General features: G+C 38.1%; 2 protein-coding genes across 2 annotated transcripts in view; one reads left to right on the top strand and one right to left on the bottom strand.

The window, feature by feature from the left end:
* Nucleotides 1-6,034: 6,034 nt before the first annotated feature.
* LOC149940444 (uncharacterized) lies at nucleotides 6,035-7,527 on the bottom strand. Its single transcript, XM_090179260.1, has 4 exons — nucleotides 7,317-7,527; nucleotides 6,735-7,249; nucleotides 6,431-6,676; nucleotides 6,035-6,373 (listed from the first exon to the last, which is right to left on the bottom strand). The coding sequence occupies exons 1-4, from the start codon at nucleotides 7,525-7,527 to the stop codon at nucleotides 6,296-6,298; spliced, it is 1,050 nt and encodes a 349-aa protein (XP_090035386.1). The 3' UTR covers nucleotides 6,035-6,295.
* A 10,526-nt stretch (nucleotides 7,528-18,053) lies between these two features.
* The window catches only part of GlnRS (Glutaminyl-tRNA synthetase), a 32,657-nt gene continuing 30,818 nt past the window's right edge, over nucleotides 18,054-19,892 (top strand). The window contains exon 1 of the mRNA XM_090177565.1: nucleotides 18,054-18,190. Within this exon, the coding sequence (XP_090033691.1) occupies nucleotides 18,077-18,190 (114 nt within the window). The 5' untranslated portion in view covers nucleotides 18,054-18,076. The remainder of the gene's footprint in view (nucleotides 18,191-19,892) is intronic.

The raw sequence follows: 19,892 nt of genomic DNA, 5'->3' as shown, positions 1-19,892 counted from the left end.
AAAGAGTATTAAAGGCACCTGGAAGACCTTCTTTCCCCTTGCAAATGCCATCTTGTAAGAGCTCTAGATACACGTCAGCACCTAGTAAAATATCCACTTGTCCAGGGCTATGAAAAGTTGGATCAGCAAGTGTTAAGCCTTTCAAGTGTAGACAATTTCCAGGATCGAACGGACTGTTAGGTAAATAATCCGTGACCTTTTTCAGGACGATTGCCTCGACGATGACCTCCGACGTGTTAATGATATTTGACTGAATATTCACCATGACACTGCCTTGAGAGGTGTTCATTCCGGTTGCTCCAATTCCGTCAACTGAGACGTTGAAACGTGTTCGCTTCAATCTTAGTTTCCTCGTGAATTGTTCCGTGATGAAACTGGCTTGAGAACCCGAGTCCAGAAGCGCTCGGGCTGGATAAAGTTGCTCGTCAAGTCCCTTGACTTGGACCATTGCGGTTGCCAAGATAGCTTGGGTTGATCCAATTATTTCACGAGATGGGCATGAAACTACACCGGAGGTTGCCTTCGTCTTGATGTAGAAGTGTGTTATGTCGTGCGTTGCATTTCCTACAATGACCAGATTTGCAGTCATTGCTTTGATGACCGGTTCGTAAGCAATTGAAACACATGGCACTCCTCTTGACCATGTTCCAACGCTCGTCCGAAGATGCATTCAGAAAATTGGTACATTTGTATACCGAGTGTGTTTCGTTGCAAAAGTGACACGTCTCGCTCAGAGCACCATGATGAGCCTTTGTACTCGGTCTCTGATGTAATGGAGGCTTCGACTTGATTGCAGTAGTTGTAGGCGGAGCTGCTGCTAAGGCTCTGGCCCGTTGTTCAAGAAATGTAACGAGATCCTCGAAAGTTGGTCTTTCGGTCCCCCTCAGGGAAAGTTCCCATTGTCGGCGAGATTCTGAATCCAGTTTTTCCTTTACAAGATGAAGTAGTATGGAGTCCCAATGTTGTACTGGTTCTTTGAGAACCTTGAGCGCCCTTATGCATTCGGCGGTGGTATCGATGAGCGTTCGTAAAGCGGATGAAGATTCTTGGATGACATTAGTTTGACTGAAGAGACGTTTTACGTGTGCATCGATGATTTCCCGGGTATTGTTGAACCGATTGTTTAAGATATCCCAAGCTTCCAGATAATTAGCGTCAGTTACCGGAATAGATTGAACTAGGAGCGCTGCTTCGTTTCGTAATGATGACTTCAAATACTGAAACTTCTGAGCTCCGGTGAGCGATTCGTTGTTGTGTACGGTGGCCGTGAAGAGATCATGAAATGGAAGCCAATCGACGTAACCACCGCTGAATGATGGAAGTTCCAGCTTAGGTAAACGTACATCACTAGCTGGTCTGACTTGTCTCACTGGAATGTTTGCTGCTCTTTCATTTGATTCAGTGACGAGTAGGATGGTCAGATCTTCGAGTCGAGCGACTAGAGGGTTGTATTCATCTTCGTGATCCGCGAAGTCGTCGTCGTCGGGATCGATATTTGCAACTACGGCATCGTGAACCTCATCCAAGTCTTTCGATAGTTTTTCCACCTTGTCTACATACAGCTTCAAGCCAACGTCAGATAGATTCGTTGCTGTTTGACCCACCGCATTTTCAATCCTGGTGATCTGTCCCTTGATAGCTGCTCTTCTTCTCACCAGAACATCCATGATGACTTATGTTGATTCGTTTACGATCGGGATATGATCGATGGTTTAAACGGTTTCCAACGGAGAATCCACGCTAATTTTCACTGTCTCTCACGGAAAGATAGCCTATTCGATGATTAGTTGAGGAACATAATCAAGTTGACGAATGTATCCGGCTCGACGGACCAAAAAATGTCGTGAACAGCGAAATAAAAGACGCGAACTTTTCCGACATAAAAACCGGTAAACCTTTTTCCTCTTATTTCAAAACAGAACTGGCCGTTAATTTATTTTTACACGCGCAAAATAACACCTTTTTTAACAGCAACCAAAAACTCACTTTCACGCGCGCGTGCGCTATATAAACATTTGAAAACGAATATAGTAAAATGTACTATACAAAATTACGATGTGTACAACCGAACAGTCACCAAGGCCGACACCTGCAGGGATGGAGAAGGGCCCAGAGGATGGGAATGATGTTGTATAATAGCCAGCTGGACCGCTGCGGATGCACCAAGAATGGGGACCCTGTTGTCGCACGTGATGTAAAACGTGAAGGTTTGTGTTGCAGCATAGGAAGTGCATGGTACGTCTATGGTGCCAAGATTGGGTATAGAGTGCCCAGAGTACGACAAAACATTGTAGACCGGAGGTCGTAGAGGAGGTCGGTGGGGTAATGTTTGGTACAGTGCATTGGGGATAATGTTGACTTGCACCTCTGTATCTATTTTAAAAGTGATAGGTGTGTTGTATAAATAAACACAATCATAAATTTCAGTCTTTATTGGAGTAGTATCAAGTTGATCCAAAGTACGTACAAGAGTAAGGCTATAGCAATTGTAGTCGTGGGGGTTATTAGCGTGATCAAAAATGGCATCTGTGGTATTAAATAGCTTTCGAGTTCCTCTGGCTCTTCTAATGCGGAATCGTAAGTAGGATACTCAGGAACTTGGACGTATTCGAATACTTGAAGGGCATGAACCGTACGACAAACTATAGCCCAGTGACTCTTGCGATGGCATTTCACGCAAGTGGAGAAACTTGCTGGACAAGGCCGAGAGGTGTGTGGAGGATGTCCACAACTGAGGCAAGTAGGTGACCGAGACATGGGTCGCTGTGGTAGAGGAGTTGCAGGGCGTGTGCTACCGACAGGATAGGGGTATTGACGTGGTGCTGTTTGTCGAATGTGGTGGCCATACGGGCTGTAGTTGTGATAATTTTGGTAGTTATTATGGCCAGTGTGAAATGGGCGGTTTGAAAATTGGGCACCGCGAACGAAAGTATTAGCTTGATTTGGGCTGGAAATCGGAAAACCCCTGGCAGCCGGCCTTAGACGATGTAACTCATCCAGAGAGGTAGAGTGAGGGGCATCTGAGTGAGTAGCTATCTTGGAGTGTGAGTCAGTACTCATTGTACCAGCATGCTGCGAAGAAACTTCATCAGCTTGGCATAGGCGAGCAGCGTCAGTGAGAGTCAGATTAGGTATAGCCAATAGTTCCTTAAGTAGTTTATCACAGCTCCGAGCTTTGATCTTCAAATTGAGTGAAGAACTGATCGAAAGTGTTGGAAACGCCTTGTTTGGTTTCGAAAAAGGTATATCTGAGATACGTTAAGTTTTTGTAAGGTGGAAAATGAGTATCAAAAGCAGTCATAATTACATCGACAGTACGATCATCAGTACCATCATGTTCCACAATTGGTAGAGTTTTATAGAGATCTTCTTTGCCTAGGATGTGTAGGAACGTAGCCTGCTGTTCAGCTATAGTATCTCTGGAGAGTTTAGCTGCTATGGCGAAATGTTGATAGCTTTCTTTTTAAGCTGTCCACGCGGAAGCTGGGTCTTCACCAGGTACAAAATGCGGAGGACTTTTGAAAGTAGTCATTGTCAGATAGTATTTATAGTTCATAAAAATGTTCAAAACAATAATATACGAAATGCTCATAAAAATGTTCAAAAACAATGGTAGGCGAAATGTCCATAACACACGAGGCCGCGGAAAGGCTTAGCTAAGGATATAATTTATTTTCTTATAAAAATTGTTAAAGACGTACGGAGAGTTCATTATTTGATGAAAATAATCGATGAAGGTAAACGTGAATTGTATCCCACTTCTATCACCATGTTATAAAGCTGGATTAACTACAAAAGTGACTGTTAAATTACGTCTTTTAATAATCATGACCAAGAAAACATAGATAGACACACTTGGAATGCCCATCGCAGCCAAAGCTGTTCAAACGATAGGCACACACGCGGGGCGGGGCCTAGCTCCATTGACGTCGCTGTCTTTAATGTCACTAACGGAAGTTCTAAAAGTCATCCGCTTAAGAAAACCAGGCTTAAGGTAGACGCGGAAAATGGCAGACAAAAGGAAGTCAGTGAAACAATATTTAAAACCAATTGATATAAATCTTTTAGATGAAAAACTATGTAATATTAAAATTAGTGAAATTAGTTTGAAAACTAGACAATTTTTAGAAAAATATGATAAACATATACTCAAAGATAACGAAGAAGTTTTTGACGGTTTTCAAAAACATTTAGTGGTTGGCTTATAAGTCATGGAATTTTGGGATGAGACTGAAGGAACGGATTTTAAATTATTAGTTAGGATTTTGTGGGAAAAATGTAGGAAACTTTTTAAACTTTACAAAAGAACGACAGACTTCATGATTGTCTACAACGAAGAAGTAATTTACGCTTTGGAAGGAGCCTTAAAATTGGTCAAATTTCTACCATCAAGTAGGATACATTTTCCTTGTATATATTACAGGAATGGTCCTTTTTATAATTTGGTTTGCTTTTAGTTGTTCAAGTTACTAGTCTAAATGCTACAGAAAAGGTGGAGGTCATTAATTGCAACTTATCTTTGGTTTTACAATCATCAGGCACTGGTATGTCATTGTCCTCATAAATAAGAATAAGTTGAAATATGTTTAGACTAAATGCTATAATGTATTTGACATTTACTTTTAGAAATTATTAATTTGAGAGATGCTATTGCTCATATTCTCTGTCAAGAATATCTTTGGCAGACCACTGAAGAAGTTTTCTTGGGTATTTTCAATTCTATATCCCACTCAGTTTTAAGCGTATTCCGGGATATCCTGCACATCCTTAAGGTTTTTAATATTTCCAAATGTAACAAATCAACACTTAGTTCATGTTCTATTAGCAGCAATAACACTCCAGGTTTAATAAAATCTAGAATTAGTTGCTAGATTTGTTTTATTATATTATTTTTAAATGTCTAGAATACAATGAACTTGACAGCAGATTGATTACTCTTGGAGGAGCTGCACTGGGAATGATGAAAAACAAATATAATGGAAAACTGGAATTTCCAAATTATAAAAAACTGACACCAGGTGCTAGGATCCAGGCTATTGAATTCCTGAGTATTATTCGACAAATTAGAATGACTGAGTTTGAGAAGAGTGAATTTCTACCACCTTGCCTCAAAGAATTGGATGGTGGTGGTTTGTCTTTCCTTAAACCTCAATTCAGAGAATTTCTTTGGAAATTTGACTTAAAAATCAAAGAAAGTTTTAACAAGGATTTTTTTACCAGTGAGTATTAGCAATAACTTAAGTGGCCTAAGCTGGAGTATCTGTTTTTTAGGAAACGTGTCCAAAACTAAAGGCTGACGAAGAGCTTGTTATGCAATTGACAGCTGAAATATCCGAGCTGATAGATAAGCATGACTTTGTTAATTTATTCGCAGTTGAGCTTATCTCAAAAATGTGCCATGCCAGGTATTGGGATTTCATAAGTTCCAAATTTAAAGACAGTGTGGAGTATAATATAGGAAAAGGTGGCTCAATGTTGAGAGACGATTTGAAAAAGGTTTCAAAAAGCAAAAAGAAAAGGAATTCTAGTCGTCCTTCTAGTTCTTCGATAGAGGAAACTTTAGACTTAGTTATCCAGAAATACTGTAAAGAAAAACCTAGCCAGGAAATTGAATCTCATATTATAGTTCCTAGTCCTCATCAGAAAGTACCAAGTCAAAGCAATAATACGTGTAGTGAGATTTTATGCAATGTGATAAGCAAAGTTCCTTCAGAAACCTTTACCTTTGCCAAAAATTCATTTAAAGGTTCCAATAAATCTAGCCAGATTTTCGACAATTTGGTACAAGAAACAATAGAGAATAGAATCTCCATGCAAAAAAGCTAGCAAGATTCAAACCAAAAACGTCTCTCCCGAGAGAAAAGCTTTCATGAATATTAAGAACACATTCGCTTGTCCAGAAACACCACTAATAACAAGTGATAAGAAAAGAAGCTATAGAAAAAACCGCTCCAAGAAAATTAGATTTGTAAATTATTTATTCAAAACTTAACTTTGTTAATTTTGCAAATTTTCAATAAAAGTTAGGCTTAGCTAAACAATTGAAGGGTTTCAATCTGCTTAAAGAGTTAATTTAATTCATTCAAATCAATTCAAGGTTTGATTACTTCTTCTTCTCAGGTTGGTTGCTGCAATGGCTATCGGGGGTTTTCTATAATAATCCTTGGTAAATTTTTTTCCATGAATGTCATACTTAACTAACAAACTCCTTTGCGCATGACTATAATTTATTCCTGTCAGTTTTCCTGCAGTTGTAAAGGGAAGTTGTCCAAATATAGATTCTAGTGCACTCCCATTAACCTTTATAGGCAGTATAAATCTTCCTGGGAATTTTTGGCCTTGAGGAGTATAATGCGGCAACCATGCTTTTTAGCTAAAAATATTACGAGTTATTAATTTATAAATTCCAAAGTCATTATAAAACACTTACCTGGTGTGACGGGCAGATTATAAAATGTATTTTGTGGAATGGCCTGTATGGATGGGGCATGCATGGACTGATCGTATGACGCTCAAATAAATCTTCATTTTCTTTATGTCCAAAAGGACCGGAAACACGCATCAAACTCTTGATTAAGCTTAGATTGACACTGGCTCCATCCAATACGAATGCTCGTACGTGAAATTTATATGATTCGAAAACTCTTAGAACATCATACAAACTACCGAGCAAAGCCTGAAAAAACGTTTAATGTAAACAAACTGGGTATATGGATAAAATTCATTAGTTTAACCTCTTTCTTGACTGGTCCACACGATGTTATATAAGGACCAACAACATCAAAAGAGTATGAAATATCTCGCCAAAGAAATTGGAGAATGTAATTGGTAGGTTTTTTCTCAATTTTGTCGTCCTTGAGCAGTTCATAAATATCCTTCAGTTCACTATACTCATTATGAGTTAATGCCAGACCAATCAATTTATTACTCGAGGAATTCCACATGATTTTGGAGATTACTCTCACTTCGTCAAATATTAATATTCCTTCCCCTAGGGGTTCTGGCAAACCTTTACTAGTTTGTTCCGATTTAATTTTTCCATAAAGATCACGCTGTTCTACTAGATAATCGTGGTTGATTCCGCTGTCTTGAAGCCGAGCCTGGGTAAAATCTTTTAGAGATCTTTCGCTGGGGAGATTCAGTATGTGGAATGATTTCAGAGCTGAGTTAGCTGCTGGACTTCTAACATAAACTGCAAGCGCTAGACGAAACGTTATCATGGACCATTTGTTTCCTTTATAACCTGTCCCTAAAAATAATAAATTGAGGTAATAATTTATTGCCTAAAACATTTAAACACCTACTTAGTTACTTACGGTTATGAAGTTGATCTCTGAAAAATTCGCTAGTTTGTTCTTTGTGTTGTGTATACCGATCTTTGTTCCATACGTTTCTTAACTTTCTTGCTATTTGGTGATTTTGACATTCATCTATCACAGAGGACAAATCACCCGGAAACTCATTACTAATTCTTTGAACTATTTCAATCATTTCTTTATTCTGGTCATCAGAAAGCGATACAGTCATTTTTAAAAATTTTTCTCGGAGGCGTGAAACTTCCTTTTGCAATAACATACGGTTATGGCGAATGCTCTTGATACGGACGATTTTCACGCCGGACTAGCGGCTGCCCTTCTGATTCGTTCTCTCGCCTTGTTGAGGGGGAGGAGGATCGCCTTGATCTCGAAGCTCCCTCAACGTCAGCCCGCCCGCAATACGTTCAGGCCCAAGAGGTCTATCGTGATCCCGCTGTTTCCTCTCTTCCGTTGGAAGTTGACGAACTCTGTGATCATTAAGTCCCCCACTTCCGACGGAAGTTGAATTAGGTCCCGTCGCTAACGACGAGTTAATGGAAACGACTTTGGCTGACGTTCAAAACAACTGAGATGAAACCCATAACGAAATAGTCTCCGAGGCTACACCATTAGATACCAACCCCATACTAACAACACACCCAAACATGACGGATGAAGACAAAGAAATTCTTGAAAAACCATTCTGTTCTGGTTGGATTAGAGAATTGTGCTCCCGAACTACCGTTCGAGCTTCCGGTCTGGGTGTCGATATCTATTATTGTTAGAGCTATATATTGATGTTGGGCTCGTAACGCTAGATGGCGAAACGGTCGCTAAAGAGAGAACGATATTTTGTTTATATAAATGCAGTCACGTGAACGCTCCTCTCTTTTGTTTTTTTCTCTACTTCTGAGTTCTAGTTCGCCGCTGACTGCTCGTCCACTTGTTTGTTATTACTACTAAATAAAGAAGTTTGTTTTTAGCTATAACCCTTTTCACGGCTCAGTTATTATTATCGTACACTACACGTTAAATCTAACAATTATTACCCCCCGCCTGGCTCGTCTAAACGTCTCCGTTCAAGACCAGAAGTATCACGATTTCTGAAAGAACACCCCACAATAGACTTATCGGTGGACAATTTCTCTTTTCACCGTATTCCCATTTCAAAGCCCCCCTGGGAAAGTCTTAGAGATGCTAAGATCAAGACAGACTAGTTTTAATCATTATGTTTCCTTCCTTCTAGACACTATGTGCGACGCACCAAGTGCTCTTAACGGTCGGTGACCGTACTACGAGAATGCCCGCTTTCATGGATATCGGTATTCCTGTGGAAATATTAACTTCAGCGGCAGTTGTGAAATTAGACATAGAAGTACACCCTCCGTCGGAGGGCCTTCTTTGCTTTTTTTTTCACCATTTTCCCGATTTTCCTGCCGACCAATTCTTAGGAAGTGCTAAGGATGTACAAATAGTTCTAGGGGGACAAACAGCAAAATTTCAGGGGATTGCCATCATTCCAGGAGCTGACATCGCCTTTCTGTTCGGCGCCCACGCTTTGGGAGTATTTCAACTGCTATTTTGCCCTTGTCCTGTATGCCTCGTGACGACTGGTGGCCTACGGTTTTTTCAGGCCTTCTCAACTGAAACACACCATCGAGCTTCTATTGAACCAATTGTACACACCCCTCAAGGAACGCAGACCGTTGCTACACAGACAACCTTCAATAATGAATTACTAGTTCCATCCTCTGTGAACACGATTCCCTGCTCTGAACATACTGAGACCAACCAAATTACCAGGTCACTTTTAGACTGAAACACACTAGTTGAACTAACCACTCCTCCGGCCACCTTTGAGGATCTCATACCAGGACGAGTTATTAATTTCTATTTCCGACGAGGAACCTTTCGACCTAAATGACGACTCCGTTGCCGATCTCGCCGAAATTTTACTTACTTACGATGTCATCGACACCCAGGAAGAATCATTTCCCTTTAAAGTGCAAATATATCAAAATGGCATGACCACCGTTTGGCCAGCAACGGCCACTATGAAAGAAGTCACGGAATTTACAGCTTAATTTTTAGAAGGTTACCCAGTACATCACCTCCAACGCCCGTCAGTCAGACCCCTTCGGACCAGTCTTCGAGAAGGAAGTACCGCAAAGCACAAAACTCGTCTACGGGATGAAACAAGACCTCACTAAGGACTACTCTCAAGCCCGATGTAAAAGATGCCTTTTTCGATGACACATACAAAAACATTGCCCTTATATGGTACGTTGGACCTTCCAATAGTTCGTCAAAGAGCTCGTAGCAATATGAATCCATCAGATTAACGAAATTTCTATATAAGAGCTACCAAAGTTTTTTTTGTGTTCCCTTACAAGCGAACCCCTCCTATGATTTCTTTCTTCCAATTGGGAGGAATACAACGGATGGAGCTTAAAACTCCCGCCATCTGTTGCAATCGAAGTGATAAAAGCGGCTCCTACCAGATGTCGCCGCCGCCGCCAAAGAACATTGGTTTTCCTTAATATAAAAGGGACATTGGAATTTTTAAACGCAGAAGAGAAGCGTGGGCATTGAAAGAGAAAGCTATAATCATAAGTAACATAATACCCCTAAGTATGACATTAGGAAAATGTTCTACTACATCATGGATTAATTAATTAATCATTGCCTTTTTTTGTAATTATCTTCTCAATCTTCCCTTTCAGTCTTCGCACCTTCGCTCTTAATTTTAATTCGTTGTTCTTTGATTCCTTTAATCTTGATATAAGTTCTTTTTTTGGAAAGTTTTTTAAACGGTGTTACACTCTTATTTAATCTTCTCTTCTTTCTACTTACGATAACTCTTAAGCTATCCCTTTGCTTTATACAGTAGAAACATCGTTTTTTATTGTTGTTCTTGTCAATAAGAAAGAGTGTGCATTTATCACTATGGACTCCACCCTTGTGGCACATAAAACCTTGAGATTCACAATATTTTTTGTAAACTGATACAAAGTCTTCTTCGTTACTTCCTACACAAATTTTCGTATTGCTCATCTTTTCTAAACTATTAGTGAGTTGTTCATGAGTCCAGATTTGGTGCGGAAAATTTCTCAATATTACACTCTACCATTAACTTTGTATTCTGGTTGAAAGTTCTGATTTATTGATACACCTATGAGCACTACTGCTGAACCTTCATTTACTTTTTCTGTTTTAAAAGAATTTTCATATACTGTCATCGCCCAGCTCAAGGGAGGTGTGAACTTTTCAAAGGTTTCCTTTACATTCATAGAATCAGAAGAAAATAGGGGGAAGTACGCTTCTAGTCAGCTTTGGAAAGGCGTCACTTTTCGCGAATTTTCGCGCCAAAACGGTTTGGCGGGAAATCGCGGATGAATACATCGTTTAAAAAATCAATTTTTCTTAAATAGAACAATTGTAACATAATGTCCTTCTCATTCTCTGCTAGTTGAGCTAAGGCGTATTTGCTTTCGTCGTTTATAGCCGAGTTGAATCAAAACAAAAGTGGAACTACTTTTTCAGTTTGGTTTATTACGCGTAAAAAGGCATTTTCGTGGGTCACACGACGACTTCTATGGCTCAAAGCTACAGATACGTACTTCCCCTATTTTCTTCTGATAGAATGTAATTGCATTTCCATAGCTGTATTGTTTGCAAACAGTACTTATATCTTTGGAATGTATTGTAGAATTAGCAAGTCGTCCATTTTGTTTATTTAGATTTAATATTTGACTGACATTTCTTGAAACAAGCGACTCAACTCTCTGATTAGTGGCACCCGTATTGATGTTTAGAGGCTAAGTATCGGATATTAAAATATTCGGAATATTATTGCCTTGGCAGGGCTCCCACCAAAATCTAAAAAAAAATAGGGAAATAGGGGATTTTTCTGGCTAGAAATAGGGTGAAATAGGAACCAAATAGGAACCATTTTAATAAACAAAAATAAGATCTTTATTTATACTTTTAAAAGCAGCAAATTTTTAAAACTGACTTAGTTTTAATTTAAAAAATGTTTTATCACAAAAATTAAGTACTTTTAATTTCTAAAAAAACTTTTATCAATCCCAAAAATGACTATAAAATTTTTGTAATAATTCGCTTTTCTACGAAATATTTTAAGGCGATGGTACTTTTCACCAAATGTACTAGAAATAGGGTGATTTAGTGACCAAATCCCGATTTTATGGTGGTTTAGGGACCTCGAAAAAAGTAGGGGCTTTTAGGCATTTTAGGGACCTGGTGGGAGCCCTGCCTTGGACAATAATTGGAGTTTTCAAAATTGAAACATATATTCCTGAAAATTTATATTTATTACTTAACCATTAATTCGTACTTAACCAACTTAAGGATACTGCTGTGTATATAAGATTTCTTACGTTTTGGCTGTGAATAGGTTCGGGAAACTTTTCAGTAGGGCCATTTCCACCCACAAAATGTTTGGAGCACAAATATGTGTTGTATGTTACCCTTTGAAGCGGAAAGTCCTCTCTTCGTAACCATTCTATCCAACGTTTACATTTCTCATAATTACGTTTGGTTTAGGAAATGGAATGAAATAAACCTTTTTCATGTAATCTTTGTGTGCATAGCGAGAATCGCTCCTGCAACTACTATAAACACAATGCATAATTCTCATTTTGTGCAAAAATTTTATTCCTAAAATAACATGAACAAAACAATCAACAGTAAGCCTTTGCCAAAGTAATATTGAAACGGTTTAATTCATATTTAAACTTACCTCACAAAAGCCACAATTGTATGATGAAATTACTTTATTAATCTTCATTCATTATTAAATGAACTTGATGCATAACTTGCTTAAAACCAAATAATTTTCGCGATTTTCTGGATGATTAAATAAACGTGGTTGATGTTCGATCTATTCCGAAAAATAATCCATGGAGGAGATATTCAATCCGAGACACGCGGGAAAAAATCAAATCTTGTATCCATAGACATAGGAACTATACTTATACCTAGACGGAGTATTGCAGATTCTGAAGGCACTAGCTTTTTGTGCCCGGTTTTCAGTCCAACGCGCGTCTCATGTGTGATATGGACAAAATTCCGTGGTGCCCCCAAATCGTTTGGTGGAGAATGGAGAAACTATAAAAAGCGGAAAATTCTAATGCTGGACGCAAAAACGTATTTGCTTACCGAGACTTGTAAAAATTGTTTAATTTTCGAAAATAAAGTTAGTTTTTGGTAAAATACAACGCGAAATAAAATATTTTACGTAAATTTAAACTTCAAACAATTGAAAATGGTACAAACTTGTGTGGCTTCCAATCGTCAAAGTCGGTCACCAAAGGAAAAAATACCATTTCACAAGTATTTCTTGTTTTTATCATAACAATTTCAGGTCTTTGTTTAAAACCTTGTATTGTCCATTTTTCACAATAAAGATTACCTCAATCTAACTTAAACTTGTGCTCAAAATATCTTAAGGCAATAAATCGATTGAACCTAATACCCGGAAAGTATCACTTTGTTTGTGGAAAACACTTTAAAGAATCAGATTATCATATTGGCAAAAACGCGAAAGATCTCACGCGGAAAATTCTTAAGGAAGACTCAATTCCTTCGGTTTTTGCGAGGGGAAAAAGTGATCTAACATTCACCTTAAAAAGTTATCAAGGAAATTGAACAACATTTAATGTAAATATTTAGAAATTCGAATGGGCATATATTGCCATCCTTCAGAGGTATCAAGAATATGAAGGATTAACGTTGGTTAACAAATTATCAAAATTATTAAAACTCAAAAAATGAAAGTCAACTTGGCCGCACAAACAGTTAGCAGTTCTGTGGCAAAAAGCATAGAATTTATTAAAGAGGCTGGTGATCCTGTGTTTCAAGGAAGCGGGCCAACATCTAAATTTATATCAAAAATTGATCGGTATCTACAAAAAAAAAACAATTTTTAAGCAACTTTTCTCCACAATTTTGACACCGTATCTTACCTCACTGTCCCTTGCAGTTTGTTTGGGGTATTGAACTCTCGAAATCCATGGGCTAAAGGTTACAAGGCACCAATTCAACTTTCCAACCTTGAAATAACCAAATGTTACATAATGAAGACTAAAGAACATCTATTCAATTTAACAGACTTGGAAGGCAACTTGATTTTTTAAAGCCAAAGAAAGACAGCCATTACTGGTTTTGGTGTCACAATTCACAGTGTTTTGGACATTGGAGAGCAGTAGCGTCGCTACGGTTTTTTCACAGGTGGGCTAATTATTTTGTGGCCCCTAAGAATTTTGTGGCCCTTACAACTTTAGTGACCCCTTAAAAATTTTCCAGGAGGCGAGAAGAGCAAGGTCGTTTATTGTTGCCGCTCTCATCGCGTTTACTGGACCCCCTATGACCTTGTATCCGACCTGGAGGGGACACGTGCATGCCCGGGGTATTTCCCTAAATTTCCTTCAGCCCCTTTCTTTTCTTTCTATTGTCCATTTAACTTTCTCTCAATTTCTGCTCCCTTCCTCTATCTGTTTTTGGTCTACTAATACTATCTTCTTGAGTAAACGAATTGATTTTGAAATATTTTACCCCAGAAAACGTTTCCAAACCTATTTCTAGAGATAAAGAAAATTCATTAATTGAAATATGTGGCCTCTTAATCATAAATATGTGGCCCTTTTAATATAAATATGTGGCCCCTCTCAGAAATGCAGGGGGGCTAAAGCCCACTTCAGCCCACCCTTAGCGCCGCTACTGTTGAAAAGGTTACCATGGAAATGAAATCATGTGATCGCGAGGCACGAACTAAACTTGACATGGGCAAAGCCAGAAACGCGCGAGGAATTTTCACTAACTTCCATTTCCCATCAGAAAAGTTGATGACGCGAATTTCGTCACGGAGTTGTAAGTGACGTAATTTACGACATATCCCGTGAACAAGGTTTCATTAACGAAAATTCTTTTATGGCATACTTATGAGTGATTATGTTACATATGGTTAAATATAATACGAAGCCAATTTTAATGAAAGAAATATCTACAGAGGGTATTTGTATTTTTCTCGCTTACGAAATACTTGCCGCATCTTTAACGCTCATTTTATTTCAAATTAAACATCTTAATCAGTCGAGAAAACGTTTAAAATAAATAACGAAGTAATGACGACCCAGTTAAAAACCAGACCAACATAAGTGTAAGCGCACGATGTATACAACTCGATAAAAATATACGACTGAAAAAACGAAATAAAATACAAATAAAACGAAAGATATTTAAAATTAAAAAAACTGATCCTAATAAAACGTAAAAATACCCTCCACATCACGCACATTCGAAATACGCAGAATTAACGTTATACTATATTCAGTTTAAAATATTAGAGCATCAAAAAATAAAAATAACGAATAAAAAAATACACAATAACAACCCAATCAATCAGACTTCAGAAACAAAACTCATAGAAAAATATTATAACGCAGTCAAGCAATCAGACTTCAGAATCAAAAGAATTCATAGAAAAATATTATAACGCAGTCAAGCAATAAATTAGTTCAAATATTTAGAAATCAAGTAATAGAAAATATAATATCAAGAAGCGCAACACCTTACCATTCACAAGTACGATTTTTCACGTTATTATAATGAAACCGGATAAGCTTTTGGGCATGACTTATGCTCTGAAAGGTTCCTCTAAGACTGGACGATTTTGCGGGAAAAAGGAAATAAACTTAAAAAATAGTAGATACAAATATAAGACAGAAAAAACCAACAATACCAAAGATTAGACAAAAAAGAACGTAATCGGGATCAGTTAAAAAACACAACAAAAAAGCGTATCCGAAACAAGATTTTACATTTAAAATTTCATACGTAAAAAATGTAGACTTTAAAAACCATTAATATACTCTTCCGAGAAGCTGAGTTTATAATTTTCAAAGAAGAGTAACATGTATCGGTGGTTCTGTGGTAGAACAATCGCCTGTCACGCAGGAGGGCTCGGGTTCGAAACCTGGGCGGTGCTTTCGTTTTTAATCAACAGAGAATACGCTACATTAGAATTACTTCGATGCAATAATTTAAATGGAACACGAAATTTCATTCTATTTAGTAACAACCAAAATTTAATACTATGTTAATTTGTAATAAACGCTTCCGATAAAGCTGCGGGTCTAATTTTCGATTAAGCGTTAAATTAAGGGTCGGTGGTTCTGTGGTAGAACGTCCGCCTGTCAAACAGGAGGTCTCGGGTTCAAATCCCGCCTGATGCGATCGCAAATTGATACTAAGACGAATACCGTAAACAATTGATGGCAACCGTGCCATTTGCACGTTGAGACGTTTATCGAAACCCTCAGCACTCGGTCCGTCCCAAAAAGTCAATAATAAGAAGAAATTGGATAGGAAAGACGCATATGCAAATTCAACACTCACAACCGCCATTACACAAACTCAACACTCACAACCACCATAACAAACAAACTCAACATTCCTACACTGAGCCGAAACCAAAACGACGGCGAGCGTTAACGAAAAAAGCCACTAAACCGCACCCTACGCAACTTTACCCGTTAACGCTCACCGTCAGACGGTGGTTTTGCCAACCTTTAAAGGGAATATAACCTCTGGTATTTCTGTCGCCCTCCGAGGGTTCCAATATTGTCCGCTGCCATGGCTTTTCACACTTGCGGCGCTGATAATCGCTGGTTGTGAAGGAAATGGATGGGGTCTTCCATAAAGAACGTGTTGGAGGTTCTATTCCCTAAAACAACGATTTCACGACTATTGGACTTTGCCCCCGGTAACGCGTTCGCACACACACACAGACAATGTTCTACTACATCATGGATTAATTAATTAATCAATGCCTTTTTTTACCTCTCCGAAGTCCCCTAGTCTGTGGGTCTGTCAGGCCTGCGTTCGCATTTTCGGTGCAAAGTGTAATCACTGCGTACGCAGTTTCTCAAAGGGTTGGCAAAACCCCCGTGTGACGGTGAGCGTTAACGGATGCATTTGCGGTTTGGTTTAGACGGTGTTTTTTCGCTCACCGTCGTGACGGTTTGGTGTATTACGTTTTCGTAATGTTTATGCGTAGGTTGTGAGTGTTGAATTTGTTGTGTTTGTGTTCTGATGGTTGTGTTTATATGGGCGTTTTCTCTCCAACTTCTTCTTAATGACTTTGGGACGGACCGAGTGCTGAGTGTAATGCTACCTCTCAACGTCCAATGGCAGGGTTTCCACCAGTTGTACACGGTATTCGTCTTAGTATCATTTTGCGATCGCATCGGGCGGGATTTGAACCCGAGACCTCCTGATTGACAGGCGGACGTTCTACCACAGAACCACCGACACTTGTTAAGCCTTATTGAAAATTAGACCTTCAGCTTTATCGGAAGCGTATTTAATAGAGTACGAAATTTTGGTTTAATTGAAATAGAATTGAAATTGAAATTATTGCATCGAAGAAATTCTAATTTAACGTTTCTCTATTGATTAAAAACAAATGCGCCACCCAGGTTTCGAACCCAGACCATTCGGCTTGGCAGTCGAGCGCTCTACCACAGAACCACCGCTAGCTGCTTAGATTCACTGAAATTAAGACAGGCATCGTAAGCATAATAGGTAATAAAGTCTTTTTTTATTAATGAATTTATGAAGGCCTAATCTGTTTTTTTTACGAATGAAATTTTAAAGGTTAAATCTTGTTTTAGCGCAGTCAGCCGAGATTAGAGGGTTAAAGGGTAGACCCTGTGGGTGGTCCATTTTGTTAGTTTTTTGTTATTTATTTACGGGTATTATTAACGACCTATATATAGTTGTGTTAATTCAAAGAAGATAATTTAACGTTTATTGCTTTAAGAGCTGGCGGTTAGTCAAGTGGCTCTCTGTGCTTTGTTGATGGTAAGGTTTTTGCTTCTTGTAAATATATTTGGTGTGGATATTTGGATATCTACGATTTCTAACGCAGTCAATGATTTCTTGGGTGTGCGAGTCATTATATGATATTGGAAATTGGACGGCATTGGTCTTTTTCATGCGGTATGTGTCACAACGTCAACTGGAAGTTGAAATAAAATGAGCGTTAAAGATGCGGCAAGTATTTCGTAAGCGAGAAAAATACAAATACCATCTGTAGATGTTTCTTTCAATAAAATTTGCTTAGTATTATATTCAACTGATAAACATGTACTGTAAAAAGGGTTAAATTCAATTGTGCATTGTTTTAGTGAATCTAACTCGCTGTTGTAACTACTTAATTTATAATATTCTGAATAAATTAAACTCGATTGTTTCGTCTCAATTATTTAAATTAAAATTAAAATTTTATACCGGGCAGGGTTTGAACCGAGAATACGTTTTTCGTAAATAACTCGGAATTGCGGAGATATCTTTGGGGGTCGTGTCGAGAAATTAATACCACTATAGGGACCATACTTCCGAGGAGAGGTATATTTTGGCTTGCCACCTTGTTGTAATTATCTTCTCAATTTTCCCTTTCAGTCTTCGCACCTTCGCTCTTAATTTTAATTCATTGTTCTTTGATTCCTTTAATCTTGATATAAGTTCTTTTTTGGAAAGTTTTTTAAACGGAGAGGTAAAAATGTATGTATATAATCATAATCTTACAATTTGTGTCCTGACAAATTGGGCGATTTACGGGGTCGCTAAATTTAGCGCGGTACCCGCGATCGAAGTTGGCGGTGTTATATTCCAGAGTCTGATCTGACGGTTGGATTTCGTCATTTGGCAACTCCGAGTTCATCACCGCTGTTGAGTGTTCTTAAAAGGAAATAATAATGGAAAACGAGGTTCTATTAGTGTTTATGGAAATTGGCTTAAGTGAACAAAAAGCAAAAGAAACCATTAAAAATGATTCCTTGTCTCAAACACTATTTGAAGTAATTAAAGAAGTAAGAACTAAAATTGAAATTTCTTTAGCCTAATAACTGTCGTCTGCTTGTATCGAAGGATAGTTGTCACTTTGCACGTGTCATACCGGCCTGGGATTTAAGAACATATGTTTAAATGTATTTATTTCGAAAAAAAAATTTTTTTTGCAAACACTTTTTGTTTCCTGGCGCCTGTCACTAATAGAAATTAACATCTCAAAACGAATTTGAATTCCCAGCATCTATTTCTGGCAAAATTTGGCCTGTATGGAGAATACTTTTGGGATTCATCTGTCAAATCAAATTGAGATAATGACCAAATACTTAAGTGGCGTAGATAGGGGGGGGGGGGGTTGAGATTAATACCTACCTTGGGTTTAACTTTGACTGTTTTAAATTTCCACCCGTCTGGGAATTTTATTGTTAATATTATTCCCTTGTATTTGTGTTGTTTAAATTTGCCATGTTCATACCTATAGCCTAATTTATTTTTAATATTAATAAATAAATAAATGCTTTATTAGGGATAACCTATTAAGTCAAAGACTTATTTACAAGAGGGTCCACACATTAAATAATTAAATTAAAATACTTAGAGATACAGAAGATACATTATGTCAAATAATAAGTGTAGAAAGTCATAGGCCGAGTTCGGTTAAGTGTTGCGTTATGAGCTTTTTGAAAGAAGTTAACGTCCTAGTTTCTTTGATATCAGTTCTGAGATTATTCCAGAGGCTAATTCCGTTGAATTTGGTACTGAGATCCCGATACCTAGAATTACAGGTTTCCACTGTGAAGTCGTTTTTCTTACTCCTAGTTGTAGATTGTACGGGGGGAACTTGGAACCACTTTAAGATGTATTCTGGGAGAATCTTATTTTTTACTTTATACATAAAAATGAGTAAATTCATGCAATATGTGTAGTTTAGGGTATGGAAATTTACTGCTTTCCTAGCAGCCGTTGATGAAGAGCGTTTCTTTTGTCCAGTGATTAATTTCGCACCATAGTTATGTATAATTTCCAGTTTGTCGAGATTGCCTTTTGCTGCTTTATTATAAAAAATGTTCCCGTAGTCAAAAACAGGCTTCACTATGGAAATATAGAGAAGTTTTAATGTTTCGAAGTCCAGTGATGGCTGCAGGGATCTGATTAGCCATAAGCGTGACCTAGCCTTTTTTTGAACTTCATTTGTGAGAGTACTGTCCTTTGATGACCACTTGTTGTTCTCTATCGGTGAGGTATGATTTGAACCACTTTAATGCGATACCACTAACTCCTGTGTTTTCCATGGTCATAAAGAGGTGGTCATGGTTCACCGTATCGAATGCTTTTGACAAGTCGATAAATGTAACTATAACATATAGGCCCTCATCCAGTTTTTTGAGAATTGTCTCGTAAGGATTAAAGATGCAGGTTATAGTAGAATAACCTGGGCGAAAACCCGATTGGAGCTGATATAAGTGATCATTAGAGTTTAGGTAATGATAAGTTTGTGCGTTCACAGCTTTTTCACACATCAATGATAGAGCCTGTAAGACAGTTAAGGGTCTATAATTGTTTGGGTCTGTAGGGTCACCATCCTTGAACGCTGGGGTTACTTTTGCTTTTTTCCAAAGGGTTGGAAAAACTCCAGTTTGGAGGGAGGTGTTGATAATATTTGCTAGTATTCGAGAAAGGATTGGAGCAAGGTTATGTATTAGGGCTGGGGAGATATTATCAGAT

This window comes from Leiobunum rupestre, chromosome 6 (assembly GCF_980474605.1).
Source record: "Leiobunum rupestre chromosome 6, qqLeiRupe1.1.hap1, whole genome shotgun sequence".
Classification (NCBI taxonomy): domain Eukaryota; kingdom Metazoa; phylum Arthropoda; class Arachnida; order Opiliones; family Sclerosomatidae; genus Leiobunum; species Leiobunum rupestre.
Note: the sequence above shows the minus strand (reverse complement) of the source record. Positions and strands in the feature narration are given on the sequence as shown.

Bases quoted from the DNA above. Each gene is read 5' to 3' on its own strand.
- LOC149940444 (XM_090179260.1), bottom strand. From the start codon at position 7,527: ATGACTGTATCGCTTTCTGATGACCAGAATAAAGAAATGATTGAAATA. The intron at 6,677-6,734 runs GTTAAACTAATG...ACGTTTTTTCAG, and splicing joins GTGGACCAGTCAAGAAAGAG to GCTTTGCTCGGTAGTTTGTA. The intron at 6,374-6,430 runs GTAAGTGTTTTA...TAATATTTTTAG, and splicing joins TAATCTGCCCGTCACACCAG to CTAAAAAGCATGGTTGCCGC.